Here is a 17827-nt window from a genome sequence, read left to right on the forward strand (position 1 = left end):
TGAAATTATATAATTTTGTACGGAATTACATTTTTCTATGCATATGCTTTTGTGTTGGATTTCATAATTCCAATAATAACTTTTTGGACCATAAAAATTGGATAATTAAATATATTTTTAATTAATTTTTTATATTTAATCCATGACAAAAGGTTATCTCATTTCATTTTATTTTTATTTTTATTTTTTTTATAATTTATTGTTAATAAACTAAAATTAGATTTTGTTTGAAACAATATTTTTTTTTAATAAAAAAATTCATAGTATTTTTATTTAATTATTTAAAGTAAACAAAACATAATATGTTATTTAAATTATAATATTATAAAAAAAAATAAAAAAAAAAAACTTCAAATTCTCAGTTTATTACCCGAATTTCAAGTTAAATTTGTAAAGTAAAAAATGAGCATATCCATAACAGTTCAAGTCATCGCTAGTAGATATTATTCGTTTTAGCTCGTTACTTATTATCGTCAGTCTCACGATTTTAAAACATGTCTGTTATGAAGAAGTTTCCACACCTTCTTAAGGAATGTTTCGTTCTCCTCTTCAACCAATGTGGAATTTCACAATCCACTCTCTTAAAGGACCAACATCCTCACTGGTACCGGTGACTGGCTCTGATACCATTTGTACCAACTCAAGCTCACCGTTAGTAGATATTGTATGCTTTAGCCCTACGTATCGCTCTTATATAAGAAACTTTTCTCTCCTCTCTCCTACAGATGTGGAATCTCATGATACCCGAGCGATAATTGATAAATATTCTTTTTCTCGAGATTGGTGGCTCGGGTGACCCACATTTTTATTAATTTGATTTGAGATGTCCCACGAATTTAAAGTTAAAAATAAAAATGTAGGGTGTGACTCGTGAGTAGAGGGACAAAAGGTCCAAAAGACTAAGATTTGTGGTGCTAGTAGAGAGACAATAGCATAAGATTATAGCCCACACTTTAATCTTTTAATTTATTCATTTGATTTTCAAATATATTTTACTTATGTTGTAGACTAGATTCTTTCCCCACATTGTCTTTTTCAAAAGCGTTTTCCATAGAGCTGGTACGACTCCCGAACGCTCGATAGGTGAAAAATCAATCCTTTTGCACGACTACTGTTATGAGACGGGTACTTAACCGCTCACGAGCAACTCAAAAAGAAGAGATTTGTGAGTATCAATTTTAGCTCTTAACTTCAACTTGGGTATCAACAATGACAGTATTATCATCGAGCATATTGATTGGGACACATTGTAACAACTCAAACCCAAACCCACCGTTAGCAGGTATTGTTCTTTTTGGAGATTTTCACACCCTTGTAAGAAATGATTCGTTCCCCTCTCCAAACAATGTGGGATCTCACAATCCACCCCCTTGGGGGCCCAACGTCTTCGCTGGCACACCATCCGGGGTCTGTCTCTGATACCATTTGTCCTCTTTAGGTTTTCCCTTCTGGGTTTCCCTCAAGTTTGTTTCCACACCCTTAAGTAATACTTCGTTCCTCTATCCAACCAATGTGGGATCTCACAATCCACCCCTTAGGGGCCCAACGTCCTCGCTGACACACTGCTCGGGGTTTGCCTCTGATACCATTTCTCCTCTTTAGACTTTCCCTTCTGGGTTTCCTCAAAGTTTTAAAGAGGTTTCCACACCCTTATAAGTAATACTTCATTCCTCTCTCCAACCGATGTGGGATTTCTCACACACATCAACTTAAGTATCTTTTGAACGAGACCTATCGTTTTCAGGGCAGTGTACCTGGAACGGGATTCCGATCTCTAATTGGTCTACGAGATACTTTCTAAGTATAAACAACAACGGAAAATCAAACGATAGATCGAAAAGTTGAAATTTTTTCAATTACAAAACTTCATTAAAGACCAAGTTTGTTCTTCTTACATCTCAACAAACACCATTAGAGATTGAATTTCTTCTCTTGATGCTATCAATATCAGTAGATTCATAAACAGGCAACCCATTTGAGTAATAATCCAAATCATAGATCTGTAATTCAAACAAATCTGAGCTGGAATCTGTTTCTCCACCATCATCAATATCATCAATATCATCAATAATATTAATATCATGCTCAAATTTCTTCAATTTTTTCTTCATTTCTTCATCTCCCAATGGTTTTTCAACCCAAACCCTATCTTTTTCTGAAGAACAATTACTCAAATTCTTCTTCTTTTGTTTCGAAGCCCGTTTCTCCAACGTCTCTGCTGATTTTACGTGTCGGGTGAACTTCGAAAACGACAATAGTTCCTTGTAGCTCTTTGTCGGGGTTTGAACGTGCGGAGGTGGTGTTCTGAAACCTATTTGTTAAGAATATGAATAAATGATTAGAATATATATATATATATATATATATATATATATATATATATATATATATATATATATATATATAAATTTAGGTTAAGTTGATTCGGGGTTTACCTGAATTATTGCCCGGAGACGAAGAATAGATGAACTTAGCATCCGTTGCAGCCGCGTTCGAGGATCGAAAATGGCTGATGCTAATCCTTCTCTTCGACGTTCGGCTTTCGTCTTCCGCTATGTCTTCCACGGATTGTGCAAAAAGTTTCGACTTCTTCTTCTTCGAACTTGAATGGCTAAAGAGAGAGTTTAGAAAGCTTGCTAGTCTCCCACCAGGTGAGCTTGGTTGTTTGTACTTCTTCTCCTTTGTAACATGTTTTTCAACATTGTAAGAATGTTGGGGGAAATGTTCGGGGAGATTAAGGATGTTCTTCACCTATGTCGGAAAAAAAAAACATGGTTAAATTTACGCTCGAACTTCAATAATGCGACTCGAACTTCAATATTAAGATCGAAAACCTGCATGTCTAAGCTGATTCTCCCTTTGATCCATCCTTTGTCTTTCTTCTTCACTTTCGGAGTAAACTTTGCGCCGAAACCGTTCATCGTCGCCGAAGTTTCATTGTAATCGGAGAAATATCGAGCAGCTTCGAATACCTCGAGCTCCTTCGAAGCTCTCCTATGGTGGAACATCTTCTTATTGATCATCTCCGAGCTCGAGAGCGACATCTTTGTTCTTCCGAAGGGCGATCTTCTTGTGCAAAACTTAATGTAAAAAGCTATATATATGGAAGAATTGAAGGACATAAGAGGGATCTTGGGAGATATTGTAGAGTGTGAGAAATGGAAATGAATTAAGAGGAAGACCCACATGAAAATGAAAGGAAATTATGCTTTAGGAAGCATAGATGAATGTGGGGAAGGGTCAAAAACAACCTTCCCTTTGCCCTTATACACGAACAAATGGTTTAGGGTTTTGCTACCTCGGATTCTATTAGTGGGTCTCGGTTTTTTTCAAACGGGGTACATGGGGACGATACGTATTCCGACATCACAGAATAAGTATTGATTTTAAAATCTTTTGACTAGTCAAACCTGATTTTTTAATCCACGAGAGCGAAACCAGCCACTACAAGACAAAATATTATATACTGGTCATCATATCTGATCGGGTTAAGAAGCTAAATCGATCCAACCAAACATCGAGAAAAGTGCCGTTATTTTAAGATTATTTAATTAGGGTTGGATGTCTTTAATGAAAAGGAAAGTTGTGTGTTTGTAGGGTGGCCCCATTCATATTTTGGTGCTCCTCTTTAGTGGGTCATTTGGTTGTGAGCTCTTTTTTGAGTTTTCTTTTGAATTTTCATTAGGGTTTATTTATATTTGGATTTTACCCCAAGCAACCTCTTAACCCTAGTGCCCTACCATATGCCCTTGCCCATCACTCTCAATCTCTTCCCACCATAGAATTGTATCGTGTATAGACGTGTCGATATCAAACCCGAGATATTATTCTTAGATATTCTTAAAAGATATTATTGCTTATCTGAATATGTTCAGTGGATAAAGTATTTATTACTGTTCGTCAATGTTAAGGTCTCGATCTTCCATCCCAATAGTAAATTTCGATGGAACTTAGTATTTGAGGGCAAATTCATCATTTTCTAATTAAGGACTAAAATGATATTTTAACCTAAAAATATCAACGATTCAAATGTACGATATCTAGTATTTTTGTCTGTGAACAAGTCAAGTGAAAATTATACCCTAAAAGATGGTCGATGACTTACCCACATGATTAAATGAGCACGTAAGACACTCATTTAGTACCGTGCACCCGTCATTATCTTAAAATCACTTTTTAAGGGTTAAAAAAATATTTTTTTTAAGTATAATTAATCTTGATATTAAAAAATGATAATTATTCTTTTGGGCCTTGTTAATGAAGCTGAGGCCCAAAACTTATTACGCTATTGGGCTAAGCTTTGGAATTGGGCTTTCGAAAGAGGCCCACACAAACATAAATCATGGCCTTTTAAAAGGTAGCATGTTAGTGAATGAAAAATAGTTTTTTTTTTTTTTTTTAAATGGCAATATAATATAAATTTTGACATTAAACTTATTTTTAAAAATGTAAAATATTTAATTTTAAATTTTAATATTTTTATGATTTTATTTTTATTTTCAAAAATTTCCATCAACATTTTTATCGATATTTATGTAAAATTGATAGTTTTTTCCTATGAAATTAATAATATATATATATATATATACGGAATAAAATAATAAAAAATTGTTTTGATTTATAAATAATTATTTAGGGAGTTGATCTACGTGTCAAGTTGTAATGACAGCTGGAGTGGAGCATAGGCTTCTGATGTCAGCGGGGCCTGCCTTTCTCATACAAAAGCGTCTTAGACGATTAGCCAATCATCTCTCGACACGTTTTCTTTCTCATTTCTGATCTTTCCTCTTTTACCTTTTTGCCCTCATTCCTCGACGTATTAACAAACGTACCATGCTTTTTTTTTTATTTTTTTTATTAAATTACAAGTTTTTTTTTTTTATTTTTTTTATTTTATACATTTAGTTTAATTGAAATTTCAAATTTATATTTATTAATAAATAGGACTACGGAGAGGGCAATATAATTAATGTCAAACATTTATCTAACATAAAATTAAAAAATAATATATTGAAAATATTAAATTAAATTAAATACTCGAACTTAATCTTTATTTGGTTTTTAGATTTTCAAAATTGAATATAATTTTTATTTGATTATTGAGATTTTAAAAATTTTTAAAATTTAAATTTAATATTAATTTATATGCTTTTATATCAGTTGAGCTATATTCATATTGGAAATATTTTTTTCTCTAGTTCTATGAGATTTCACATTGGTCGGAGAAGAGAACTAAATATTCACTATAAATATGTAAAAATCTCAATCTTGCAGACACGTTTTAAAATCGTGAAGCTAACGACGATACGTAACGAGTCAAAGCGAACAATATCTACTAGCGGTGGGCTTGAACTATTACAAATGGTCAGAGCCAGACACCGAGTATAGTGTTAGCGAGATTGTTGAGTTCCCAAAGAATGTGGAGACGTGAAAACCCAAATATAACCTTATAAATGAATAAGTTGCAATTCATATTTTTTACTATAAATATAGTCAAACCCTTCAACAATAATTCAAGGATCCAAGGCATTATTTAATATGGTACAATAATATTGGTTCCACCATATTTAGGGCATGGTGTATTTATTATATAGTCCTGGTATTTATAGACTTAGGGTTATGATCATATAATAATGTAGAGACTATTTTTTTTGTCTTTATTTTCTTATTTTATAGTATTTTAATTATAGAATATTTTTAAATACTTTTTATCCAACATTTTATCTAAAAATTAATAAATTATGCTTTCATATCCCACATTTAATGCCCTTATCATATTAAATAATTTCTATATTTTAACATATTCCAAAAAAAAGCAAAATATTTTTTATTCTTTTTCATAAATATTTATCAACATCGATATTTTTACTGATATTTCTATAAAGTTGAGACGTCGGTACTAATAGATATTGTTTGTTTTAGCTTATTACAGGTAGTCGTCTGTCTCGCAATTTTAAAACATGTTTATTATGAAGAGGTTGTTACACCGTTTCTCTTTCAAGCTGATGTAAGATTTTACAATCCACCCACTTAAGAGCTCAGCGACCTCGTTGGCACACTACCCGGTATCTGGCTCTAATACCATTTATAACAACTAAAACCCATCGTTACTAGATTTGGCCCGTTACGTATCTCTGTCACATTTACAGTTTTAAAATGCATATACTACCGAGAGGTTTTCACATTAACTCTCCAACCGACGTGAGATCTCACGTTCGATTTTTCATCCGTTCTTTAAATAAATAAATATATATATATATATATATATATATATATATATATATATATATATATATATATATATATATTATTGACCCTTATAAAAGGGGTTATCCATTATTATGGTTTACGTGGCGTAGGTCTTATTGCATGTACAGACGCCGTCAACGCAAGCCATAAATAAACGTCACTCTCCATAATAATAAAAATTTAAAAATAAATAAATAAATAGAACGGGTTTTTTTTTAGCCAATCAGCTCTCGACAGCTCATCTCCAAAAACCACTCTTTAGAAAACCGCTTTTGAAAAAACCACTTCTTGGAAGGGGAAAAAAAACCGGTTTTGTTTCCTATATAAGAAAGAACTGCCACCATATCCCATATAACCTAATCAGACCCATTTTCTTTCTCTCCTTGTGATTATCGGATTTTTTTTTTTTTTTTTTTTTTAAATTCTTGAGGGTATTTTGGGAACTGGGTTTTTCTTGAATTTTATTTTTAAATTAAAAAAAAAAAAAAAAAAAAAAAGGGATGGGAAGAGGTAGGGTTGAGCTGAGAAGGATTGAGAACAAAATAAACAGGGAGGTGAGCTTCTCGAAGAGGAAAGGTGGTTTGGTGAAGAAGGCTCATGAGATCTCTGTTCTGTGTGATGCTGAAGTTGGTTTGATTCTCTTCTCCCACAAAGGGAAGCTTTTTGAATACTCTTCTCATTCAAGGTCGCCATTTTTGTTGCTCTTTCTTTTCTTTTTCTTATTTAGATGCCCATGAATCTACTTGTAATTTTGATTTTGGGGTGGTTTGATCGGAAATGAATAGTCGTACGTGGGTTTAGCTTTTGGGTTTGGTGGTGGTTTGATCGGAAATGAAGGGTTTAGCTTTTGGGTTTGGTGGTGATTTGATCGAGTATGAATAATTGTATGTGGGTTTAAACTTTTGGATTTGGTGGTGGTTTGATTGGAAATGAATAGTCGTATGTGGGTTTAAACTTTTGGGTTTGGTGGTGATTTGATCGGAAATGAATAACCGTACATGGGTTTGACTTTTGAGTTTGGTGGTGGTTTGATCGGAAATGAATAACCGTACATGGGTTTAAACTTTTGGGTTTGGTGGTGATTTGATCGGGTATGAATAATTGTATGTGGGTTCAAACTTTTGGGTTTGGTGGTGGTTTGATTGGAAATGAATAACCGTATGTGGGTTTGACTTTTGAGTTTGGTGGTGGTTTTATCGGAAATGAATAACCGTACGTGGGTTTAAACTTTTGGGTTTGGGGATGGTTTGATCGGAAATGAATAACCGTATGTGGGTTTAAACTTTTGGGTTTGGTGGTGGTTTATCGGAAATGAATAACCATACGTGGGTTTGACTTTTGAGGTTGGTGGTAGTTTGATCGGAAATGAATAACTGTACATGGGTTTAAACTTTTGGGTTTGGTGGTGGTTTGATTACGTGGGTTTAACTTTTGGGGTTGGTGGTGATTTAATCGGATCGAGTTTTTAGGGTTTAGGGATTGAGATCTACATGGTTTGAAATTGAAAATTAGGGTTTTGTTTAGGTATTTTTGGAATTCAATTAAAATTCAAATGTTTTTTTTTTTTAAGAAATGTGTGAGCCATAGTAAGTAAGTCGTCATGAAGATTAATTATACGATTATGAACTTCATGTTGCAGCATGGAGAAAATACTCGAACGATACGAGAGATATTCTTTCGTAGGTAAGCAGCAAACCGCAGCTTCTGTATCGAAATTTTCTCATGAAGATTTGACACTCGAGTATCACCGACTCAAGTCAAAAATCGAACTCTTACAACGAAACAACAGGTACGTTATATACCAATGTCTTAAACGTCGACACCGATAGATTTTCGTATTCATTAGCAACAGTTTTTATGATATCGAGATGCCAACGAATTTAATACCCGTCATCAAATCGCATCGAATTTCAAAGCTTTCAAAAGGGTTTTTCTTTTTTTTGGTGATTTCAGTCATTACATGGGAGAAGATTTGGATTCATTGAGCGTCAAAGAACTGCATAACTTGGAACAACAAATGGACACAGCACTGAAACATGTTCGATCCAGAAAAGTAGGGCTGTTCGTATTGTCCGATGTTTTTGTTTGGATTTGTTTTTTTTTTTTTTTTTAATTATTATTTTTAATTATTGATTAATTATTTATATATTTATTGGATTATTTTTCAGAACCAACTAATATGTGATTCCATCTCTACACTTCAAAGAAAGGCAAATCCTCCTTATTTTCCCATTTTTAAAAACAGTTAATTAATTAATTAATTATTATTATTATTATTATTATTTCATTGATTTATTTATTTTCTTTGATATATATATATATATATAGGAAAGAACAATACAGGAGCAAAATTCCCTACTGGCAAAGGAGGTGAGTTTTAAGTACTTTTTATAAGCGATTCTAAGAATAATCGATCGATTTTTATTTATTTCGAAACACGAGATCTTCGAAAGAAAAAAAAAAGTCATGAAATGGGATATTTTATATTTGGAATTGTGTAATTTTATTTTCTCTTGGGTTCATTTTAACGATAGCGGATGTTCGGGTATTATATACAAAATTTTGAACCCGATAGGTGAATGGGTGAACGGAAGGGAAAAGATTAGCGATAAACATAATCTGTTAGATTAAGCTTTTGAGTTTAGTGATAGTTTACGAGTAATTGTGATTATAATTACATTTTTATTTATGAATTTGTGAGGAAAATAAGATCAAGGAGAAGGAGAAGAGTGTACAATGGCAGAATGGGAAGAGCAGCAACACCATTGCTACAATGCATTGTCTTTCTTGTACCAATCAGCTCCTCATCAGCCCTCTCTAAACATTGGGTAATTATCAACCAAACCCAATGGCTTCCATGTCTTTTTCTTTGTGAAATGGTGAAAAAAAGTGCTTTTTTTGAAGCGGAATGGGCGTGTCTTCTCGAACTCATTATGAAATAACGTTAGGTCAATGCTTACGTTTCATGTTATCTGTGCATTGTTTGAATCAACAGGCTTGCAAGTTTTGATGGTCGCCAATGAATCCTGTTGCATGTCGGGAACTTTTTCAGGGACGATTAGATTAGTAATTGAGACTCGAGCGGGGAGGAGGAAGAAGAAGATGAGGATGTGGGTAGCTTAATAATGGAAAGGGTTTTGTTCTAAAGAAAGTGGTTTGTGTAAAAGGTAGGGCTTTTAGGGTTACAAATATGAAAAGGTTTAATATTGTTGAATTTTGTCGGTTGGTAAAGAAAGATCGTCTTTTAGCAAGTTACGAAAGTCAAGTTCGAGTAAATCCACTAAATGTTGATTCAACATGGAGCCATTTTGAGGTTCTTTATGAAATGAGACATGAAATACAACCACTATAAAGAAGTTTTTGGAGTTACGGAAGAAACCTCGAGCTCATATTGTTTATGAGTTCAGAACGAAAGTTGAATTCTCTAAGACCTAATTTACTGATTTTCTTTTATAAACTCAATGGCAGAGTTAGCTATCCAAATGGAATGGAACGCTATTTATATTTAATTGAGTAGATGATTATTAAAGGGAAAGACAAAATAGGAATTTACAAAACTTTATAAATAAATAAATAAATAAATCAAGGGTAAAATCAAAATGGAAAGGTTATCCTCCATAAATTATAATTCATCATGATTATTTATTACATATTTTTGTGAGAAAAAAACACGTGTCATCGATTTATATTAAATATTTATAGTTTGTGTAAATTCTAAACACGTGCTTAAATACCAAAAACAAATGGGCTGGGCTTGGTTCTAAGCTATCGCTTGGGCCACTAAAATTCGGCCCAAATAACTATATGCTTGCTTACGTTCTCAGACGCTCTAGATATGTTATGCATATTCTTTTGGTTTCTTTTCTTCATGCTCTTTTGGTTTGCCTGAGATTAATTGTTGCAACCTCTTGTTACTACTTCCACAGCTTTGTTAGTGGGAAGAAACTACTATTGATCGGGATTGGGAACACGAAAGTGGTGAAAGAAGAAAGCAGATAAAACATGAAGCTAACGGAGCAGCCCGTGAGCTATGCAAGGATAACAATTTCTCGTTCGATTTGAAGGTGAAAGATGAGGATTTTCGTACAATCACAAAGAAACCGAACCAACAACGGAGGAAAAAAGCCAACAACAATTCAATTTGATCGTATTTCGTATGAGCTTAAAATAACCAAGTAGAATACCAACTAATGACATATCGAGTCTTCCGACATAAACTATCAGCAGCTTCTTGTCAATTCCTAAGATTATTCTTGAGAAAATAGTAATAGTTATAATAATAAATAACATGTATACGAGACCTACCTATGGATGATATGATATGCCTTTTGCGAACTAAAAAGGGCAACAAGAATATGTAACATTTGCCTGACCAATATCAAATTAATATGAACATGCAGGAAAATAAGAACAATGACTACTTGGTTACCACATAAATGTTTTCTTCATGTGAGAAATAAGTTTAAATTTTTCCTCAGCCTCGACGAGTTGGCGTATGTCTGTGCTGGATACTCGATCGGGATGAAACTTGAGCAACGCCCTTTTATATGCTGCTTGCACCTGAACGATAAGAAAAGGAGTCACACTAAATTTCACTTGCAATAGCTGTGCTGCTAATCGGTTATATAATGTCGACGACAATGGTGATTTGAATCAGCTAATAGGAATTGTTTGTGAAGTTAAGAATCTTTGATCACAGAAGTTAGAAGATTGAGGATTCTTTGATTTCCATATTACATCTATAAAGATTATAGCCTATAAGTAAGCTCAAGCTTTGCCTTTCAGCAACCAGTCAAGTCGGACAGATGACCAAGCTCGTGCTTGACTAGGGTCATTTTTTACAACACTTGACTTCCACCTAATTGTGTGAAGGGTCAAGGCTCAAACGCATGTCCATATAGGAGATTGGGCGGACTCTCACTCGAGCGTTCATTTTCTACCGAGCTGCTGTCAACCCATGCCAGTATGAACAAATTGTGGCTTCTCGCTGGGGCAATTTTTAAATTTCCTGAAATGGCTAGAACTTCTAGAGTTTATAACTCCCTCAGTGCAGGATCGACCCGATCCCGTCAGGACTGAAGTGTGAACTAGATCGCCTCTAGGCAAAATATTCTAATGAGCCTTTCAAATAAAGTCAAGCATATCAACGATTCCCACGGAGTTGGGCTGACCTTTATCCTGACTTGTTCAAGAATAAGCTGAGGTTTCCTTTGCACTTGCTTGCCCATGTTCTTAGAGAGGTCGAGTTGGCTCTAACTCAACTTATTCTAGATTTTCCCTTGAGAGGCTATAAGAAAAAAAAAAAAAAAAACCCTCGAGAGATAGTCCACCATCTACTCAATGAGTCATCCTTTAGCCATTGTGCATAACAGCAAATACAAACATGGATAGAGAACTCCTTGATGATAATATACTTTTTCTAGATTTTCCCTTGAGATCTCAAAAAAAAAAAAAAAAAAAAAAATGATGCCTGGAATGCAGCGAATTTTGATCCACTTAGCCCATACTCCCAAATCCTTTCCTTTCCAAACTACAGGCAGGAACTCCAAACTGGAACTATATACGAAGTTACTGCCCTGCCCTGTCCTGTCTTCCTTTGTTTTGATCCGCAACTTATGTTTGCTTAAGTTGCCATTGTGTGCGTGTTTGACCACGGATGCATCCTAATATTTAAGGCGGTAATCTACATCATTGAGATATTATGAAATCAAATTGAGATCAATGCTATGAATCCATGCCCTCCAGAATGTGTAGGTGGAGTTGGCATCCCCATCCTTAACCCAACTTACCTTGGCTTTTTGTCTCCAACTCATTGTCTCCCTCTTATTGTCACCACAAAAGGGAGAGAGGACTTGAAGGAAGGAAGACCCATGCCACATATTTTTGAACTTGAAACGGCAGAGGCCCCACTGGGGGACACAGAATCCAGGAACATCCAATGGTCGGACATGACTCTAGGACCTGAAGATGGTCTAGCATTAAGGAAAGCATCCATCCACCCCTTGGATAAAAGAAATATGTGGATCCTGCTTCGATCTCTACGATTATACCCGAGTAAAACATCCATTTCCTAAAGGAGAACCAAAAAGACCGCAGTCTTACATGAATGTGTTAAACAGTCTCACAAATCTAGTTTTTCCCTTCCCATGAAACCTTCTACTGAGAACTCCTAACTATGTTATAATCCCCCGCCAACCATAACCAATCATCCTCAAATTGACAACCAAATGGAGGTTACAAATCGCAACTTGGACAATCTAATTTGATGTTTGGTGGGAAACAAACCTAAGCAATGGCATCTTACTCTTCCTCAAACTGAGTTTGCCTTTGACCATATGATGAATAGATCTACAAGAAAGTCTCCATTCAAGATTGTGTATTAAAAAACAATCACTTCTTTCTTTTTCCACCATCCCATTGGCAATAAGAATCAGATCCGCTACTATTTGTCTTTCCCATGTCGAGTCCGCTCGATTGAAAGAAACCATGAAATTGAGCTTTTTCTACCCAATCTATTTACCAGGTTGATTGATCTAAAACCATTTACAGCATATGCCCTTCTTATATTTGGGATTTGAGTTCCATTATTTGCTTCACCAAGGAATGGAATATGGAAAGCTGATTCTACTAAGTTGAGAAGATGGGAACACACTTACCCCCCAAGTAAACAAAACTCACACAAAAATACTAATATGCATTGAGCATAATGTTGACGATATTTTGTATATTGAAAAAATGAAATACTCACTGATGATGTTTGTACTGACTAAAGAACAAATTATAAAGCATACCTCTTGTGACGAAGGATGTAAACCGCTTCCAACTTGAATTCCCAAGCCGCGTAACAAGGAGGCCATATCGGTGCAGTTCATTTCCAACTTACTAAGCTCTTTTCTCACATTCACACGAAGTTGTTCCTTCAAGTTTATATTTTCCTCATCCTGAAATAACCAAAAATGTTAAATGAGAAAGAAAGCATCCTCTAACAAACTGTCTTGAATTCTGATAGGTATATATATAATCAGGTTGCCCTAGCTTGATTATAGACAACCACCATGAAATGTTGTTTAGGAAGGAAAAATAACAGATGACAAACAGACAAAACCAATCTGGACCAAATCAATTGGGCGTCCTATCACGCTAATTCAGTTCCATAGATTTTTAAGAATCGTGAATTTGAAATAACATCCCCAAAACCAGAGGTATCCTTTAGGGGGGAAAACAGAACACTTCCACCACCCAACTTTGCATGATGGTTAAAGTCTATCCCGAAACCAAAAACGTTGCATGACGATTAAGGTCTAGTCAGAAATCAAAAAGCTAAAGAGCAGGAAAATTGAACGAGTATACATAATATACCTTCTTTTGTGTCTCTCTCACTTCTTCCAAACGTTTCATTTGCCTTTTTTGCATGTCTAATAGCCGCATTCTATCCGCTTTTCTTTTTCGACGTAATCTTTGTGCTTCTTCAGCCTGTAAAACAGTGGGGGTAAAATTTAGGAGCTATTTTGGGAAATTTTCTCCATAACGAGAACTGGTTTTGACAGCTGTTCTTATTCCTTAGAAAACATAGTATGGCTATGCACTTGAAATCAAAATTCACGAGCCTACTTTCTCAAGAATGTTAACTTAGTTCTAGAAAGAAAAAAACATCTATGAGAACAAAATAAGGGGAAATTTATTTTAATAAATAGTTACAATCATCTTTTCACTAAAAGACAGTTTTTTCTACTCAACTTCCAAGTAGGGCCAAAAGATAACATACTCATGCTGGCATAAATGATATTTCAGGATCTCATCCTAATTCAACCTATTAACATATCCAGATCACTTACTGTTGTTACAATTAGGAAAATGCCAAATCTAGAGGTTGGTCAGGTAGGAAGTTGTTCAAAGCAAAGGGAAGCCTTTAGAGGATGGATGCGGCAACGTGTCCTTAACAATTGACACAAGATTTTGAAGTTAATCAATGGATTAATGTAGCCTCTTCTGCATAACTTGTTATCCAATTTTCCTTCCATGCATAGATAAAATACTCCAAGTTATCCTCGACGACATAAACTTCAGATTGAGTCCTAACCCAAACAGCTGATTGATAAATTATCTAATATCACGAAAAATAATTTTTCTTCTCCATGTTCTGTTTATTGGTGCAGGGAACACTCGTCTTCCAAATGTAAAGCTAATGTAACCCAAAATCAAAGAGCCTAAACCCCATGAATTCTCAACCACGAGTTTTTATTATTATTCAAAAGTCATCCTAATATACAAGTGACTAACCCACTATTTCAGAGGATACTAGTCGAATATGTAAACCACTTACTAACAACCAACTAACCAATTACCAGACAAGCTAACTAAAAATCATTCAGCAGCTAAAAACTAACTAAATCAATTAAAATTATAATAATACACTGCATCAAACTCTGTCAAGCAAATCCCTTGATGGTTAGATTTTCTTTAGTTGGTAAGCTAAATGTAATTATATTTCATATAAGAGAGTCAATTCACACCCAGACCTGAATTTGTAACTCTTGTTGCCTAGTTGTCCATTCTTCTTCCATTGCTCGCCTGTATTCATCAGTCTCCTTCAGCCTTTCCCGTTCACAAATTAGATCCTTCACAGCGAAGGGTGTAAGAGAACCATTTTCAGCTGAATTGCTCTTTGGTCCAGTCAACAAACAGCAGCCACCATTTTCAGCATTTTTAGAACTGGAACACGCTTGTACGTCAGATTTCTGCTTCATTTGATTTTCTACATCAAAATTGGTATCAGAATCAACACGATGAGAAGCAGATGCCTTATCTTGGTCATCTGCTCTGAAGTAAGCACGGCGAACATCATGCTTTCTCCTCAGAGAAGCCTCTTCCCACTGTTTTCGGAGATTTTCAAAAGACCCTTCCATAACTTCACAATCAGAACTATCACTATCTGAGGAACTGCTGTGGGAACTGATATGTAAACCAAAATGATTTCTAACTGGTGCTTTCCCACAGTTGCCTCGCCTACACTTCCCCATAAAAAATGCATATTGTTTTCGGCTTTGTCGACCATCTAACTCTACAAAATGCCGCTGAGAGGACGAAGGAAAGGTTCTTGAAGGTGAGCAGGCATCCTCATCGGAGCTGCAACCATCTACATATATACACGGAGGACTTTTTCTGCTTTTTGCTGATACTTTGGGCCTTTGAAATTTCTTGGTAACAAATTCAGTATCATCAATGATGATAACATCATCCAACCGATAATTCTCAACATCTATGAAAGCAACATTTTCATGACTTCCCTTTGCCATGTTTCCACTAAATCAATTCCATCTCCTTCACATCATTATGCATACAAGACACAGCTCTTTTTCTGATAAAAAAACAAATAAGCCAAGGAAAATAAATTTATAAACAAGAAAAAACTTTTAACATAATAGGGGATTCAACACCAAATGCAAAGGTCTACAACACGAAAACCAGAAGTTAACAGGATATATGCTATCTCTCTCTCTCTCTGTTTGGTAAAGACTACAGGATGAAACAAGGAATATGATGAATAGTGACTTGATTTTTTCATCCTATATTTCCTAAGTATTCTAAGAAAGAGGTCCTTTACTATAACTTTCTCTTTAACTGAAAGAAATTATCTAAGGAATTATCATTAAAACAAGAAAGACATGTCCTTACTAAACAAATGCATCAGAGAAAAAGCTGAATGCTCAAAATTATTGATAAAAGAATCATAAAAAAGCTATGCAATACACATGCATAAGTTATAGGTTATCATCCAAAAACACAATTCCAAAAATGGATTCAAAATGCTTGCCTTTGTGACATCCAAGGATGAGATTGCTTAGCTTAACTCATTATCATACACATGTGAACATGAACAAGAAACAAAGTAACACGTAAATGTTTTCAAAAGTCACCAACATTACAAAAGAGACTATGATTCCCTATACATAAATATTTATGGACAACAAGACAAATCATGTGTGGAAAAATCTTAAAACCTAGGGACAAGAATAACGTCCAAAGTGAGAGGAACAGTTAATCAGAACATTATATTTTATAGGAAAAGGATACTGCAGAAGGCATCCGTCTTATAGAGAACATGATATTTCATAACGTTAATAAGAACCCTAGTAATATAAATGCATGTTATATAACATGGTTTCCCCCAAACATCATCTGCAAAGTTAATTATCCAAACTCCCAGGTATATGGAAGTATAATCATCATAAGCTTTCATCCTCAACATCGCGTTTATTCATTAGAAATTGGCAATTCTCAGCCCCTATAGTCTCCATTTGTTTGAAATTAGCAACCGCAACCTAAACCAACAGTGACTAGGAATCGGGAAACCGACGTAATCCTACCTTGGAATCGAGGACTTCACCATCCAATTCCAACGGACGCCTTAAGCTTTCTTTCCCCCTTGAATAATTGTATAAACGCAAATAGAAATCATAAAAAGAATGAAAAGAGACCGACAGAATGAAAGAATCAAAAGTTGAATCCGCAAACAACGACCATAGATAAGGAAAAACACCAAACGAAAAGAGATTCACATCCATACACAGAAACATGTACAAGTCGACGCAGATTGAAGCAGAATAAACAAATTCAAGAAATTAGGTCAGATAAGCAACACAGAAAATAGGAAGAGTTGGAAAGTATGGAATTCAGCTATACGCATACCTGAACTGGAGGAGAGAGAAAGAGAGAGCTGCCGTCAACGGAGAGAAGATCTGGTAGTGATGGTGGGTTGCCGACAGAGAGATTGAATCTCGTAAATTCTTGGTTGAACTCCGGTAACGGTGGGTGGGACAAATATCAACTCATCCGTGGAACGTGATCTGAAAATTTGACCGAGTTGAAAATTCTCTGATTTTGTTCTTAAATTAAAACCAAGAACTATCAACCCTAAATCAGTTTAATTTAAATTTATACCAAATTCGTTTATATTTGATCGTAAATTCTTTAAAGATCATCGTCTACTAAATAAAAAATTGACGATCAAATATTAAAAAACATTCGATTCGACACCAGATTTAATGTTGGTAATTGTTTGTGAGTGAGATCGTACCTGTCGAAAAAAATAGGTTTGAGAATAACATTACTGAAATAAGTTTAGGTCAATTAATCATTATACGAATATCAATTATAATTAATCATAAATTATGAAAACTCGAGGAAACGGGAAACCCTAGGTCATTCTTCTTCTAAGCTATTACTATATTTTATACACTGTTGTGTCGTTTTTCTTTATTTTGCACCTTACAACTCCTCCAAATTACAATTTTACCCTTGAGGAACGTTCAATATAATGAGATGTCTAAGGGGCGGGATAGAAACGAGAAAACCTTCTCCGTCCCCATCCTCGGCCAATTATTTCATTTCTCATCCCGTGAAATTTTCCATTTATTAGGTTGAACTGAACCAACCTGAATTTATTGATAATTTTAAACTATACATATTTACTGATATAATTATATAAATATATTTTTATTTAATTTCATAATAATTAATTTTTGAATTATCTATTCTCCATCCTCTTTGATCAAATATTTCAAATAAATAGATAAAT

General features: G+C 34.6%; 2 protein-coding genes and 1 pseudogene across 4 annotated transcripts; 1 reads left to right on the plus strand and 2 right to left on the minus strand.

Annotated features, from left to right (window-relative positions):
* Positions 1-1831: 1831 nt before the first annotated feature.
* Positions 1832-3256, minus strand: LOC111805901 (protein BIG GRAIN 1-like E). The gene is made up of 3 exons (XM_023691187.2): positions 2835-3256; positions 2436-2751; positions 1832-2311 (listed from the first exon to the last, which is right to left on the minus strand). The coding sequence occupies exons 1-3, from the start codon at positions 3186-3188 to the stop codon at positions 1899-1901; spliced, it is 1083 nt and encodes a 360-aa protein (XP_023546955.2). The 5' UTR covers positions 3189-3256; the 3' UTR covers positions 1832-1898.
* Positions 3257-6621: 3365 nt separating this feature from the next.
* Positions 6622-9463, plus strand: LOC111806001 (truncated transcription factor CAULIFLOWER A-like; annotated as a pseudogene). Its single transcript, XR_015422886.1, has 7 exons — positions 6622-6934; positions 7889-8038; positions 8203-8302; positions 8418-8459; positions 8578-8619; positions 8960-9077; positions 9245-9463. The product of XR_015422886.1 is annotated as a truncated transcription factor CAULIFLOWER A-like (transcript).
* Positions 9464-10370: 907 nt separating this feature from the next.
* LOC111805871 (Chaperone DnaJ-domain superfamily protein) lies at positions 10371-17181 on the minus strand. Of its 2 annotated transcripts, XM_023691143.2 has the most exons (6): positions 16939-17181; positions 16617-16674; positions 14769-15607; positions 13609-13722; positions 13041-13190; positions 10371-10809 (listed from the first exon to the last, which is right to left on the minus strand). In XM_023691143.2, exons 3-6 carry the CDS (start codon positions 15543-15545, stop codon positions 10675-10677), a joined length of 1176 nt encoding a protein of 391 aa, XP_023546911.1. In that variant the 5' UTR covers positions 15546-15607; positions 16617-16674; positions 16939-17181; the 3' UTR covers positions 10371-10674. The 2 variants fall into 2 exon arrangements, with proteins under 2 accessions (XP_023546911.1, XP_023546909.1); XM_023691141.2 differs by lacking the exon at positions 16617-16674 and having other exon boundaries at positions 16939-17179.
* Between the last annotated feature and the right edge of the window lie 646 nt (positions 17182-17827).

This window comes from Cucurbita pepo, chromosome 11 (assembly GCF_057944985.1).
Source record: "Cucurbita pepo subsp. pepo isolate OVF chromosome 11, ASM5794498v1, whole genome shotgun sequence".
NCBI classification, from domain to species: Eukaryota; Viridiplantae; Streptophyta; class Magnoliopsida; order Cucurbitales; family Cucurbitaceae; genus Cucurbita; species Cucurbita pepo.

Coding starts and splice junctions, on each gene's coding strand:
- LOC111805871 (XM_023691143.2), bottom strand. CDS start 15,545: ATGGCAAAGGGAAGTCATGAAAATGTTGCTTTCATAGATGTTGAGAAT. Junction 13,191..13,608: donor TGAGAGAGACACAAAAGAAG/GTATATTATGTA, acceptor TGGTTATTTCAG/GATGAGGAAAATATAAACTT. Junction 10,810..13,040: donor TACATCCTTCGTCACAAGAG/GTATGCTTTATA, acceptor CTTATCGTTCAG/GTGCAAGCAGCATATAAAAG.
- LOC111805901 (XM_023691187.2), bottom strand. CDS start 3,188: ATGTGGGTCTTCCTCTTAATTCATTTCCATTTCTCACACTCTACAATA. Junction 2,752..2,834: donor GAATCAGCTTAGACATGCAG/GTTTTCGATCTT, acceptor TTTCCGACATAG/GTGAAGAACATCCTTAATCT. Junction 2,312..2,435: donor GTCTCCGGGCAATAATTCAG/GTAAACCCCGAA, acceptor CTTAACAAATAG/GTTTCAGAACACCACCTCCG.